The 14,735-nt window shown below is 50.3% G+C and overlaps 1 protein-coding gene and 1 long non-coding RNA gene across 2 annotated transcripts; one reads left to right on the plus strand and one right to left on the minus strand.

Moving 5' to 3' along the window:
• The first annotated feature begins 9,566 nt into the window (after positions 1–9,566).
• On the plus strand, positions 9,567–11,093 carry LOC125756959 (putative nuclease HARBI1). Its single transcript, XM_049412044.1, has 3 exons — positions 9,567–9,992; positions 10,747–10,864; positions 10,933–11,093. The coding sequence occupies exons 1-3, from the start codon at positions 9,702–9,704 to the stop codon at positions 11,091–11,093; spliced, it is 570 nt and encodes a 189-aa protein (XP_049268001.1). The 5' UTR covers positions 9,567–9,701.
• A 1,847-nt stretch (positions 11,094–12,940) lies between these two features.
• Positions 12,941–14,307, minus strand: LOC125756968 (uncharacterized). The gene is made up of 3 exons (XR_007414958.1): positions 14,279–14,307; positions 13,756–13,828; positions 12,941–12,967 (listed from the first exon to the last, which is right to left on the minus strand). It is a non-coding gene; the product is annotated as an uncharacterized LOC125756968 (long non-coding RNA).
• Between the last annotated feature and the right edge of the window lie 428 nt (positions 14,308–14,735).

Genomic DNA, 14,735 nt, shown 5'->3' on the forward strand with positions numbered 1-14,735 from the left:
TTCGGTGCTCCAATTGTTAAAGGCGGCGACACGGTCGTACGTTTCAATCCAGGTTTCCGGGTCCTCGAATGATGAACCGCGGAACATTGGCGGCTCCCTGGGTTGCCGGAGCAGAATCGGTGCAGGCGGCACAGTGGCTGTCGTCGTCGCTGTTGTCTTCGTCGCCGTGGCTCTTGGCTCGTCCGGTAGGAGTCCAAATTGAGGGGGAAGTCCTTCCAGTCTGCGACTGGCTCTACTGTCGCTGATGGTGTCCGTGTCTTCTTCGCAACGTGGGCTGGGTTCACTGCTTGACAGGAGCGTCCGGTACATAAAAGCAGCAGCACTTCCACCAGATGTCACGTGGTCGTGACGTCGACGAAGGCCGCAGTCAGCACGTCCGAGATAAAACTTTATTTGGCCGACCTTGTGGCCGGGAAACTGAAAGTCAAACTACAGCAATACACTGATAGCGGCGAACAGAGCGTCGACCGTCGATAAACTGACAAGCCATGGAGGAAGGAATACTAAGGAGAGGCCCTGACGTCACATTCGTGAAGCCTCCACATCGCAAACACCCGCGTCGCCTCCTAGCGAAGGAGCAGCGAAACTTTTCGCGATTTCCGTCGCATTGTTTGCAAGCGCATGCGCGATTCGAGCCTTTTCTTTTTCGCCGTGCAAGCGGCGCAGTCGATTCAGGCATAATGCTCCTTGTGTGTGTTCTTTAGGAAAGCTACACAATGCCCAGCTGTTGCGTATACCCGGTGCAAATTGCGTGCACTGCGGACAGTACCGGGTCTCACCTTTAATGTTTACGTACACGTTCGTTTCACTGCTCATCACTAATGCACGGTATTTGCATGCCAAGTTCTCGGATGTGTGCTCTGTTGCTTCTTACTCATTGTGTCAACTCAGAACACACGTGAGCTTTTGTTTTTGGCGTCTGACGTGCCGTATATAAGATGCGCCGAAGGCATCGGACGTTTTTAGAGGCTGTGTCGTTCATCGAAAGGGCAATAAACTTATGTTGTTGTTATCGGACTACGTGATGTATGTATTGTGCGGTGTGCGCTCGCTGCGTGCTTGTTGTGTACGTACTGGAATTACAAACTTTACGTGCACGGTCGCGTATACAATACAGCGGTGTCCTCTTTTCGACGTGAACTTACGTCAACTATAGGTTGGCGTTGCGCCGAATAGCTACCATGCTCACTCCATATACACGAACAAAGAACCGCTAATCCGGCAATAGATCGGGAAATCGAGCTACGAGAAAGGGAAGGCCTAACACCCAGCAGAACGCGTCGCTGCTAGGTGAGTTCGAATACAATGATGCATGGGCTGAATGTTTTTGATCACGGCACGTACCGGTACTCTCTGTACTGTTGCACAAAAACGCTCCACGAAGAATTCAAACACGCAGCGCTCGGGCCTGCCACGCACGAACAGCCTGGTAAACTTGAGGAAAAAATATAACGACGCAAAGAAGACGGGGACGAAGCGAAGACACGAACAGACAGACACGGGCGCCGTTACAGTTTTTCCTCAAGTTATGATCCAACTAGCTCAGCAACAAGCCCTGTAGCCTGGTAAACGTCTGCTTGCAACATTTTACTGCGTGCGAACCGCACAATGCGTGCCAAGTTTACGCCGGGACTACAAATCTGCGCAGAAGCGAACCATCGCGGAGAGCACGCCGTGGGACGTCTGCTGTTTTGTTTGCCCCATACCGGTTTGTTTGCCCCATAAATTTGACGTCACTTCCGCCACACTTTTCGCAATGCATTGGGATACGATGGGGCCTCTCCTGAAGTTTCCCTCCTCCATGTGACAAGCGGTCAAGCGCGTCGGCTTTTATACAGGCGCTATCGAACTTTCCAGCGATATCGCTGGTGGCAGCGTTATTTCTCGACAAAGCTGGAACATTCGCGTACGGCGCGCAATCTTAACGGAACGTTCTAAAACAATCGCGAAGCTTCTTGCACATCGCGGCGTGGCCTGCGCAGCGCGTTGCCCACAGTCTTTCATGAAAAATAAGACGCACGGCAATATATACACATATGATACAGGCGTCATCCCGGGTTAACGTGAATAGCGGTTCCAATGTTGGTTGGCTCCGCTTTTATAGAAGTCTCATAAACATTACATTTGAATCGCTATGAATCACCAAGCTATATTCAAGAGTTGCTCGACCCCGGAGGAATACGCTAACGAAAATTACCTATGACATTCATATCATCGCACGGTAAAGCGCACTTCGTTTCGATAATACTGACTTCAGTGCTCTAAACTGAGTGCGGAGGTTACGTCATACCATAAGTTACCCTTTAAATAATGCCAGTGTAGTCGACGGGCCTGGTAAAGACACGATAGGCGCACAACTACTAAGCTTAGAAAAACACGTCGATCCACCTCCTAGCGTTTGACTCAAAGACAAAAAATGTAACATAAACAACTAATCACTGCTTGCTTCCCACTAAACCAATTCCCACAAGGCATGGGATCTGCCGATTTTTTTTTTCGCGTTCCCACGTGCGGAAGCACGCAGCACACTCAATGTCGACTAAACTGCATGTCAAAACGACGTCTTGCACCTTCAGCAGTGGGGACACAATGTGCGATCAGCCATGATCCTTGATAATTGTTTCCATCGCTCATTTTATGGGAGCGTGTATAGCAATACGTATAACGGTGTCACCTCGTTAACATACATTTAGTTGGGCATCCGTAACAGCCCCGCGGACGCAGGCTGCTGTTGGAAATGGCTGGTAGCCTACTTCCGCAGCTGCTGCAGACGCCTAGCTAAAGCTGTATGATTAGTACCTACGAAAGCAGTACACTCATCATTAACAGGCGCACATTGTCTGTGTCTGCAGCTCCATGAATATTTATTATTTATTTATTTATTGCATACTACAGACCCTAAGGTCGAAGCAGGTGGGCAGTTTCAATATGACGTGGTTAATACAGAAAGCAATGGCTGATCCCTCTGTCATATGAATCTGTATAACGCGAAAGTGAAACGTGTCTTCACAGACGTAGTTGAGCGTTTGTTGTGCATTGTTTCGGCACAAGCGCGATTGAATGAATGCTATAGCAACAAATAGTAATGTCACACGAAACTCTGAAAGCAGCTCGAAACTCGCAACACCCTGCTTGAGCAGAAAGGACGCACGGATAGAACAGACGGAGGATGAGCGCGAACTAACGACTGTCAAAGCTCGACAGTTAAATCGCGCTGCTCAAACACAAATGAGGATGCACGAAACGAACGCACAAGTATACACAGAATATGCGCGAACAAACTTTCACAGTTGTAACTTATTTGTGTGTGAGCAGCGCGCTCCTTTCTCAAAAGCGGCCGCTGCAGTGAGAGAAGCGACCTTCGTGCTCTCTGTAACTTCAACGCAAGCTTGCGGTGATAGCACAAGACGTACAAAGCACCCCCAATCACGACATAAGCGCGCGCGCACGAGCGACCACGCCCTGTGGAGGCGCGCGCGCATCGCAACGCGCAGGGCAACGATTTTTAAAACGCGCCTTCGAGCTCTTCGCGCCATCTCGCTAGTGATAACGAAAACACGCTGAAGTGCCACCGATCTCTGAGTACCGCAAACGGTAAATGGTGTATATAACTAGCTCACCGTTAGTACGCTGAAGAACGTGCCGTTTGTGGCCGAGTCGGATCGTGCCGCACGCTGCCGAGCGAGGGGTCATAGGTTCGAGTCCCAGCAACGGAACTTCGTCTATTTTTTTCTTTGCCATCTGTTAGTGTATAGTTTGCAACGTCATATCCGTGACGGAAATACGTCTGTGGAGCCGTGGGGGACCCCAGCATAAAACACTTTGTTGTTAAAAAAACTGTTTGACGTTGGTGTGAGTTGCACTTATAGCAATTCAAAAGCGACATGTAAAACTGTTTTGTGAATAAATGTGAATAACAAGCACAATAAACGGTAAAAAATTAAAAAAAACTACATAATAAACTGTAAGAATAAACGACATATCAATAATAGATTATGTTTCGTGAAAACTGTAGGAAGAAGAACTGCGACCTATAAATACAAAACAGCCCAATCATTTTCACTATTTAGGGCGAAATGCACTACAATAAAAGATGTGACAACTGAAATGGTGAGACAATGCTATTTTAATGTGGAAGGGGAGACCAAGTGGAAGGAGGTATAGATATTAAGAGGATGCCGGATTTACTTGGTTCAAATCTGAGACCGTGCGTGGAAAATATTGTCACGGGCGGAGAAGGGCAGCGAACGACGACGACGAAGTGCTGGGCGGAACGCGCTTGGACTGCTGCAGCGTTGTACGCTTTTGGCTGTCAAATATACCCTGTGTATATAGTTTCTTCCCCGTAACATCTTTGGTGGAAGGTGCGGGGTACGACTCGCTATAAAGCACCAGGAACTGGATCTTCGCAGCGGACGGCGCGTTGCAGCTGCCACAATGACGGACCAAGCGACCCAGTGTGAACAAGATCCGTCAGGCCCACAGCCGATCGTTGTGGTGCACCCCCGTGATCCTGGCACATTCAACGGCACAAGTGGCGTGGACGTCGACGACTGGCTGGCTCTGTATGAGCGCGTCAGCAGCAGCAACCACTGGGACCCAACGCTGATGCTGGCCAACATCCTCTTCTACTTGCGTGGAACTGCAAAACTCTGGTACGAGACGCATGAAGAAGAGTTGACAAGTTGGGATGTATGCAAGCAAAAATTACGCGATTTATTTGGGAAGCCTATCGGACGACAAGCAGCTGCAAAGAAAGAACTCGCAACTCGTGTCCAGACTTCCACAGAGCCGTACATCGCGTACATCCAGGACGTGTTGGCTCTGTGCCGCAAGATAGACAAGGACATGTCTGAAGAGGACAAAGTCGGACACATACTAAAAGGAATTGCCGATGACGCATTTAATTTTCTGCTGCGCAAGGATTGCTCGACTGTGGAGTCGGTCATTGTAGAATGTCGTCGCTTCGAACAGGCAAAAAGTAGACGCATCATTCACCGGTTCGACCGTCTTCCCAACACGGCGGCTACGTCCTCCTGCGAAGATTTACCCACGCTACATCAACCACCAGCTCCGGAAAACGTCACCAGGATTGTCCGTCGCGAACTCGAGGCTATGGCTCCTGTTATGTCCAACGACAACACTACCGGAAACAGTGTCGCTACTGTTTCATTAATACAGGCCGTGGTGCGCCAAGAGATCGAGAATATGGGCATTTCACCAAACCTTCAAAGTGCTAATGCAACTCCCAACTCGGCTTCTGCAGTTGTTGCTGCTGCTACTCCGACGCTCCCCTCCGCGCCGCGACGAAACCCAGCCGAATGGCGTACACCTGATGATCGGCCCATATGTTTCACGTGCCATCGGATAGGACACATAGCCCGCCATTGCCGCAGCCGTTGGACCTCATCACCTCGACCAAACTTCTACAATTGGGGATCCCGCTCCGAACGTGCGCCATATGCTCCGTCCTTTCGCGCTGAGACAAGTGCGGAGCGTTTTTCAGAACATCGAACCAGCCGATCGCCATCGCCCCAGCGTCGCCAGTCCCGCTCGCCCCAACCTCGCCGCTCTCGGTCTCCCTTTGACCGCCACTCGGGAAACTAGCCGGTGCAGCCCCCGGAGGTGACGCTGCATACACGACTTGGACTGCAAAACCTCTCATTACTCCGAACAAGCGACGTAACCTTCTTGAAATTCTCGTTGATGGTTTACCTGTGACTGCTCTTATTGATACCGGTGCACAAATATCTGTCATGAGCTCAAACCTCCGCCGCCGCCTCCAAAAAGTTCTGACGCCCGCGATTGCTCCTACCGTCCGTATAGCCGATGGGAGTACTCCTGCTGTACTAGGAATGTGCACTGCGCGAATCACAATTTCTGATCATCACACGTCAGTTCTGTTGCTGTACTAGAAAATTGCCCTCATGACCTCATCCTTGGTATTGACTTTCTTACCACACACGCTGCGCTTATCGACTGTTCTGCAGGACTTCTTCGGCTAGAACTCCCTTCGTTCTCAGATACCGCTCCTGCCGCCCCACCTCGTCTACGATCCCTCGAGTTCCTTCGACTTCCGCCGCAAGCCGCAGTTCAAGTCCAGCTCTCGCCATTCCCACCAGTACCCGATGGTGATTATGTTGCTGTCCCGATTCCTGACGTCGCCATGACGCGCAATGTCACGCTGCCCAACACGGTGGTGACAGTTACAGCCAATCAAACTTCTTTTCCCGTCCTCAATTTCGGCTTCTCGACGCAAGTTCTTCCTCGCGGCATGTCACTTGCACATCTGACACCACTGGCCGACCATACAGTTTCCGCTTTGGCCACAGATGCGCCTCCAGATTTTTCAATGCCGTCATTCGCTTCACGTTCCTCTTGCGACCGCTTCAGGCCAATGATATCCGAAGAGCTCACTTCAGAGCAAGTCTCTGCTCTCCGCCGCCTCCTCGTTTCCTACCAGGACATCTTTGACTTCGGCGACCGTAATTTGGGCCAGACATCCGTGGTCACCCATCGCATTGATACCGGTGATGCTCGACCCATTCACAGACGGCCGTACCGTGTGTCCGCACCGGAGCGTGTTATTATACAACAGGAGGTGGATAAAATGCTTCATAAGGGCATAATCGAACCCTCTTCCAGTCCCTGGTCCTCCCCTGTTGTCCTTGTTAAAAAGAAGGACAATAGCTGGAGATTCTGTGTTGACTACCGCCATCTCAACCATATTACCAAGAAAGATGTGTATCCTCTCCCGCGCATCGACGACGCACTCGATTGCTTGCACGGCGCCAGATATTTCTCGTCAATCGACCTGCGCTCAGGGTACTGGCAGATCGCTGTGGACGACCAAGACAGAGAGAAGACTGCCTTCGTGACCCCTGATGGACTTTATCAGTTTAAGGTGATGCCGTTTGGCTTGTGTAATGCTCCCGCGACTTTCGAGCGCATGATGGACTCTCTCCTTCGCGGCATGAAGTGGTCCATTTGTCTTTGCTACCTGGACGATGTTATTATTTTATCCACCACCTTCGAAAACCATCTTACTCGCCTGTCCACAGTGCTTGATGTTTTCCGACGTGCTAACCTTCAACTTAACTCGTCGAAATGTCACTTTGGACAACGCCAAATCTGCGTACTCGGCCATCTTGTTGACGCTGCGGGCGTGCAACCGGACCCTGGGAAAGTCCGAGCAGTTCGAGATTTCCCCACTCCCCGCTCGGCCAAGGACGTCCGCAGTTTTCTTGGACTGTGCTCCTACTTCCGTCGCTTTGTCCAGAACTTCGCCGACGTGGCCCGTCCTCTGACCTGCCTACTGAAAAAGGACGTCGCATTCACTTGGGGCCAACAGCAAGCGCACGCTTTCTCATCCCTCGTTGCCATCCTCACCAACCCGCCAGTTCTGGCACACTTCGACCCTTCTGCCACTACGGAGCTTCGTACCGATGCCAGTGGCCACGGTATAGGCGCAGTGCTTGCACAACAGCAACAGGGCATGCACCGCGTCGTCGCCTACGCAAGCCGCCTTTTGTCGCCATCGGAACAAAATTATTCGATCACCGAAAGAGAGTGCTTAGCTCTCGTCTGGGCTATCATGAAATTCCGACCGTACCTGTATGGCAGACACTTCACGGTTATTACAGACCATCATGCGCTTTGCTGGCTCTCCTCGCTCAAGGACCCCACGGGACGCCTCGGTCGCTGGGCGCTGCGCTTACAGGAGTACACCTTTTCGGTATCCTATAAATCTGGACAACTTCACAAGGATGCCGACTGCTTGTCTCGGCACCCAGTCGATCCCCCTGAAACGACGGAAGATGACCATGAAGCACTCGTTCTCTCCATTACAGACTTCGTCAACATGGCTGCTGAGCAACGTCGCGACTCGTCTTTGCGGCCTATTATAGATGGTCTGCAATCTCCACAGCCTGACCACTCCCTTCAGATGTTCCTCCTTCACAACGACATCTTGCACCGCTACAACGCCCGCCCTGACGGTGCTGAGCTTTTGCTTGTTGTTCCTGCGCATCTCCGCTTGGATGTTTTGGCCCAGCTTCATGATGCACCCACCGCCGGCCATCTAGGGGTGTCACGCACGTACGACCGCATTCGCCGGCGATTCTTTTGGCCTGGCCTCTACCGTTCTGTGCGACAGTACGTTGCGGCGTGCGACCTCTGTCAGAGGCGCAAGACTCCTGCGCTATTGCCTGCTGGCAGTCTTCAGCCCATTGAAGTCCCAGATGAGCCATTTTACCGAGTCGGCCTCGACCTTCTCGGACCTTTTCCCGTGTCGGCCACCGGTAACAGGTGGATTGCCGTCGCTACCGACTACGCAACGCGGTATGCCGTCACACGAGCACTCCCTACCAGCTGCGCTACTGATGTAGCAGATTTCATTCTTCATGACATCATTCTGCGTCATGGTGCTCCTCGTCAGTTGATCACGGACCGCGGCCGCTGCTTCCTATCTAAAGTAGTCGACGACCTCCTGCGATCCTGCTCGACCCACCACAAGTTCACTACAGCGTACCACCCACAAACGAACGGCCTCACCGAACGCCTGAACCGTTCCCTGACAGACATGCTTGCAATGTACGTATCTGAGGACCACCGCGATTGGGACATCAACCTACCTTTTGTAACCTTCGCATACAACTCTTCGCGCCACGACACAGCTGGATTTTCACCTTTTTACCTGTTGTTTGGCTACGACCCGCCTTTACCCATGGACACCATGTTGCATTCTGACGCTGACTCATCGACTGCCTATGCTCGTGATGCGCTGGCTCGTGCTGACATCGCCCGCCAGGTCGCCCGGGATCGTTTATGCGCCTCGCAGGTGAACCAAAAGTGTGGTTACGATCGCCGACACCGCGACGTGCAGTACTCTCCGGGGTCACTGGTCTTGCTGTGGTTACCATCGCGACGTGTTGGTCTATGCGAAAAACTGATTACCCGTTATGTTGGTCCTTACCGCGTCATACGAAAGGTCACTAGCGTGACCTATGAGATCGCTCCACTCAATCCTCTGTCAGCGACCGCTTCAGCCACGAGCGATATAGTTCATGTCTCCCGCCTTAAACCGTACCACTCTCGCCCCGAGAACTGATCGCACCGGGACGGTGCTTCTGCCGCCGCCGGGTAATAGGCGCTTTCAGGGGGGCGATCGGAGATCTCTGTTCTGCGCCGTTCGTTCGCGTTCGTTCTGATGGTCGCACGCGATTGGCTGAAGCCGGACAACTCGCGCCACTCTAAGGGGCGTGGCCATTTCTTTTTTTTCCCTGATGTTTTCTTTTTTGGTGACGTCATGCCGCGTCATAACGAGCATGTCGTCTGCTAAAAGTGAACGGAGAGCGAGCCCGTTCGCTCGCGTTCTCTCGAGCGAACAATGGCGTCGCACGGCATGTATTTCGAGTGATGCGGTGGTTGCGGCTGCCGCAACAGCTGATTTTGAGAAAATGGCGCTTGCAACGGTGCTTCCTTGCTACGTTGGCGTTTCTCGAAGCAGATGCAGAATGGTAGGAGGTGCGAAATGCGTTTGAAGAGATGAGCGAGTGTGAATTCCGGCGTCGCTTTCGTTTCTCGAAACGTACTGTACCTTGGTTGTGCGACGATCTCGGCCCCGTCATCGTGTGCCAACGAACCAGTGGGATTTAAACAGAGCGGAAGGCGTTGTGCGCGCTGAGATTTTTTGCGATCGGATGCTTCCAGCGAGCTGTCGGCTGCGAGGAATTCAGCGGCCTGTCGCAGTCGTCCGTCAGGAACACGCCATTACTGTCGTTCGCGGGCAAAAACGGTGGGTGGCCTTTTCCGGAGACCACAGACGCGAAGAGCGAACAAAGGCGGCGTTCGCGCGGCTCGGGCAGATTCCCGTTGTGGTCGGGTGCGTGGATGGTACGCTCATCGCAATCCCGAAGCCCCATGGCCTGAGCTCCGCGGACACGACGCATTACATGTCGGGGAAGGGACTCTACGCATTCAACACCATGATCGTGAGTATTATTCATGCATTGTATGCGTAGCGAGTTGTTTCATTTATATCGCTTAAACTTTCCGCTTTACTGAGGCTGTTGCAACTGAGTATAGTGGGAGCGGTATTTTCGATCTATCCAGAACGGGAAATGGTTCGTTTCAGGGCACTTCGCTTAGGATAAGCGATGAAATCATGTGACGCGGAGTACACTTTGGTTCAGCGGCCTGCACAGTGCATAATATTACCGTTGCTCGTTCGCCATCTGTACCCGAAGCTTGATTCTCGATTTGTATTTGTTGAGATTAGCGCTCCCAGAATGTGCCGTAGTATGTCCTTATTGTTCATTGTCGTGATGGACGTTACATGGATCAATACATGGATGGATGAATAAACTTTATTTCGGTCCCTCGGAACGCGCCCTAGCATGTACATTAAATACGCATTGTTTCATAACCCTTTTTTCATTCGAAGTTTTTCGTGTTGTAGATATTTTGTGATACATTGCCTTAAACATACAGCAGTAATTTGGTTAAAAGGCTTTGGTGGCTGGAAGATGGGTTGTTCCAAGCAGGAAACATGCAGACTACCCTTTGACACTGCATTGTCCTCGTGTTAGAACTTATGGTACAAGTCCTACCCTGTCGATGATTTGTCCATAGCTATGTTTCAACAGTCAGTAACAGTGCAGACAGGTGTAGTTACATTAACTTAATACCCAACATTGTACCCAAGGTCATTTATGGGTACAATTGTGACTGAATTGAATTCTGCAGACATGTGATGCCGACCTCTGGATGTCAGTCCATGTTTCCTGGGGTCATGTCATGACTCGTGGGTATGGCGGGGGAGCCCTCTCCGTCAGCACCTGGAAGCAAAACTTCGGCTTGCTTGGTAAGTGCTGTCAATGCTTGCCACATTCAAGACGTTATCACTACAGCTGTCATGCCGACCTCGTGCAGGAGACTCCAGCTATACATTAGAACCGTGGCTCCTGACACCAGTGCCCGGACGACCAGCTCGTGGCACCCCTGATAACCACTACAACAAGGCCCACACCGCCATGCGCAATGTTGTGGAGTGGTGCATCGCTGTAAGCTTGTGCAGAGCTGCTCAAGCATGATTGCTGCTTGTGCAGCTCTGCACGACATTGCGTTGGTGGCACATGAGCCTGTTCTCAAAGGGGACGATGACGACACCGACGATGCTAAGCTGCTGCCAACAGCAGCTGAGCTACCACCACCACCACCACAACGGGAGCCAGCAGCAGCGCAACCGTGTAGTGAACCTGTTTCGAGAACCACAGGGCCTGCATGCTTGAGCACCTGCGCAGAGTACGCCGCCGCCTGCAACGACCTCGGCAGCATTGTGTGGTGCGTGTTTGTCTTTGTTCATTGTGTTTGTCACTGGCATGAACAAAAGGCTGTTTTTTTTACTACACTTCAAATGTTTGCTACACATATCAACGAAACAGCGTTCTCCTATCAATGAATAACCCCCTTGAATAGGTTGGCAAAAAATGTGAAGCTCACTCGAACTCAGACTCACCAAAATTTTCCTCAAGCGGATTCACTTGGACTCAGGCTCACTAAAATGTTTTCACCCGGACTCGAACTCACCAATGTATTACTCACTTGGACTCACAGCTCAATCTGAATCTGAGTGAGTCGACTCATGAGCGAGTTTGCCGACCTATGCCCCCTTGTCACACAACGCCATGCTGATGAAATGCTTCGACCAGGTTGTAAAATATGGCGCTTCACACTAAGCACAAGTGAGAGCTCAACTGTGAATGGCACATGGGGCCATTCACAGCCAAAGTGGTAACCTGAAAAGGCTGTTTGAATCAGGACAGCAATATGCGGTAGCTTTAGTGCAACAAGAATCGTGCTTGTAAATGAAGTGAACAACAAGGGTGGTGTCAGAATTGAAATTTTATTACAAGTCTCACGAGCAATGCACATAAAAAGCAAAATAAATAAATATCCTTTAAATTTAATGCCAAGAAAAAGAATATAAAAGTAGCTTCCTTTTATAATATACAAATGGAGTTATTACAAAGTGCCTGCTGCTCCTCTGCAACAACACACGCGTCTCGCAGCACGAAAGTCATTGTATTACATGAAAACAAGGCACAGTCGAACCGGTATTAATTGAACTCGCTAAAAAAATGCAAGCTGTTGGTTGCTGATATGTCTTCCTCTATTATTGATTTCTGTTTGTACCCAATCCTGTTGTCTAAACACTTCTAAGCAACAGAACACGTATTCGTCAACTATTTTTTGGTCTTGCAATATTTCAATATTGTTGTGCAACCTAGACCATTCACAAACGCTTTTCTTTTTTTCTAGGATGTGTAAAAATCGATAGAAAACGTACAGTGTGCCACAATATTCTACACGTATACACTCTAAACATAAAGATACACTACAGTGCACTATGTACATATACTACAAGACTGCTAAATGCATTACTTTGTATAATGAGATTTTAAAAAATGACATGGCAAAACATGATTTACAAATGAAACCACACTGTGCTATGCACATGTACTACAAAACTGCTGAATGCATCACCTCGCACGATGAGATTAAAAAGAAATGACATCGCAGGACACGATTTACCATTGAGCTACACTTTACTATGTACAATGAAACAGCACATCAGTGCTTCTGATATGCAGAAAAAGAAAATTAACTGAGAAAAAATTGCAGCGCACCATTGAAGCAAACCAGCGTATCATAGCTCGTGATGTGAACAAAAATAAGTCTACATATATGTACAACTAGTCTTTACAAATCACTGTGCAGGTGGCTTCCGCTGCAATGAGGGCCCGGGCGAGGGTACCAACGCCTTGCAGTTTGTGGACCACGTCACCGAGAAGTTGAACCTGGCGCAGCTTTCCAATGATGCCTGGCCCTGCCGCCTGGTGTTTGCGGCTAGTAACTCCAGCGCCTCGGCCTGCCGCTTGCCCCCATCTCGCAGCTGCGGCATGAGCTGGAAACCAAGAAATGTGTTGCCATTATCATCTATAAATTTCCTGCTACCGACTCTTCGCTGGAAGCTTCTGTTCGTGAAGAGTTTCAGTGTGTGCAACAATTTCTTCTCTGTTGAAAATCCACTGACCCAATGGCATCCATGAATGGTGCTTGGTTCACCGCACAACCAACGCACTTCGTTTGGACAGACCAAAGCGGTGCCGGAATTCATTTTCGCTCATCTCATCAAACGCATCTCACACCTCTAACCACCTCTGCATGAGAAGCAACCAAACAGCCCTTTTCAGGGCTACACAATCGTCTGCCCGGCTTTACGCGATGACTGACACAATCTCCTTCCGAAACCCTAGCTGCTGCAGTATGCAAAACATACAGCAAGCAGGTGTAACACAGGCGCAAACATGTGCATTTGTGTATGATGGCTATGTGAAGAAGTTATATAACGAGCTTGCTTTTTGAACAGTATATTTAGCAATAGCACATTTTCAGTTTCACTTTTGAAGCAATTGACAAAATAGGGAAACATTTCAAGATGTTGAACATCTTTGCAATGCTACCTTTTTGCTACATTTCACCATAACTGCAAGGCAGGACACCTGTTTATTCCATCTGACAGTTATGCATTAACTAGCTCCGGCAACCGTTTGCCAAATTTTTTTTTGTGCAGCTTTTTGTCTTTATGCCCACAGATGTCATCTCTTCACAAACATATGCCTGCACGCATGAGCATCACCTGTGAGCATGTAACACCATCTACAGTTAATCAAAAACATCAGCGAAACTTACGAGTTGGGGCACGGGGAAGATCCTGGGCCACATCCTCTTCAGCCACACCAGCAGCAGCTGGAGCAGGGCTCACCTGTTATAGTAAGAAGTTTCTTGATTGACACACTGAGTGCAATAAGAAGTATCGAGTGGAAGTGGACAATAGCAATGTTTTTTTAGAATGTTTCAACAGCGGCATGCTATGACACACAGACTTCGGAGAGAGGGGTGGAGGGAGGCAAGCCGACTGGCTACGCACCTCACTCGACTCGAGGGTCTGAGAAATGGGTTGGAACACGTAGGATGCTCTAATGAGCTTCGAAATATAGTTCGCGGCTGTTCTTTCGTCATCACCGCAAATGTGGCTGTATCGCATTCTGTTCTGGGCGGTGCAACGTGTTAGCACCTCAGCTAACGCGGCGGCCGGGTGATCCACTCGATATTGTTTGAAAAAGTAAAACTAACAGCGCGTAATGGCTCGAAGCAAATGAGCCCACTTGTTCGCAGCATACAAGTAACAATGATATTCTAAGCCAGTGCTTACCGATTCAGACCACCCGAACTCTGGGCCTCGTACACTCGTCTCTGTCAAGCACGACGCGGCCGCGGTAATCCGAAATCTGGCCGCCTCGGGTGCCGCTGTAAAGCACAAGCGGGACGTGTAAGATGACCAACCACAATACAATTGTGCTCGCACTCACCTCTGCTGCCCTCGGAGTTTGGCAAGACCCTGCTGCGAATAGTAGCGCTCATTCCTCCATCGGGCCTGCCACTGGGCTCTGGTGTTACGCGCAGGGAATTCTTCGTTCAAAAGCGCTACTAGCTCCTGCCACATGTCGTCCCAGTCCTCCCTCGTGAACGACGGCTCCAGCGGGCACGACAGCGTCGCGATCTGTGGGTGCTCTTTCACAAAAGCCAGCAGAAGCTCCTTTTGACGATCCGACACCCGAGAACCAACGCAGACGTTGCGATGGGACGACATTTTGAAACTGCGTCAGCCG

The sequence above is a fragment of the Rhipicephalus sanguineus genome, chromosome 1, assembly GCF_013339695.2.
Source record: "Rhipicephalus sanguineus isolate Rsan-2018 chromosome 1, BIME_Rsan_1.4, whole genome shotgun sequence".
Taxonomy (NCBI): domain Eukaryota; kingdom Metazoa; phylum Arthropoda; class Arachnida; order Ixodida; family Ixodidae; genus Rhipicephalus; species Rhipicephalus sanguineus.

Bases quoted from the DNA above. Each gene is read 5' to 3' on its own strand.
- LOC125756959 (XM_049412044.1), top strand. From the start codon at position 9,702: ATGCTTCCAGCGAGCTGTCGGCTGCGAGGAATTCAGCGGCCTGTCGCA. The intron at 9,993-10,746 runs GTGAGTATTATT...TGAATTCTGCAG, and splicing joins ACGCATTCAACACCATGATC to ACATGTGATGCCGACCTCTG. The intron at 10,865-10,932 runs GTAAGTGCTGTC...GACCTCGTGCAG, and splicing joins GCAAAACTTCGGCTTGCTTG to GAGACTCCAGCTATACATTA.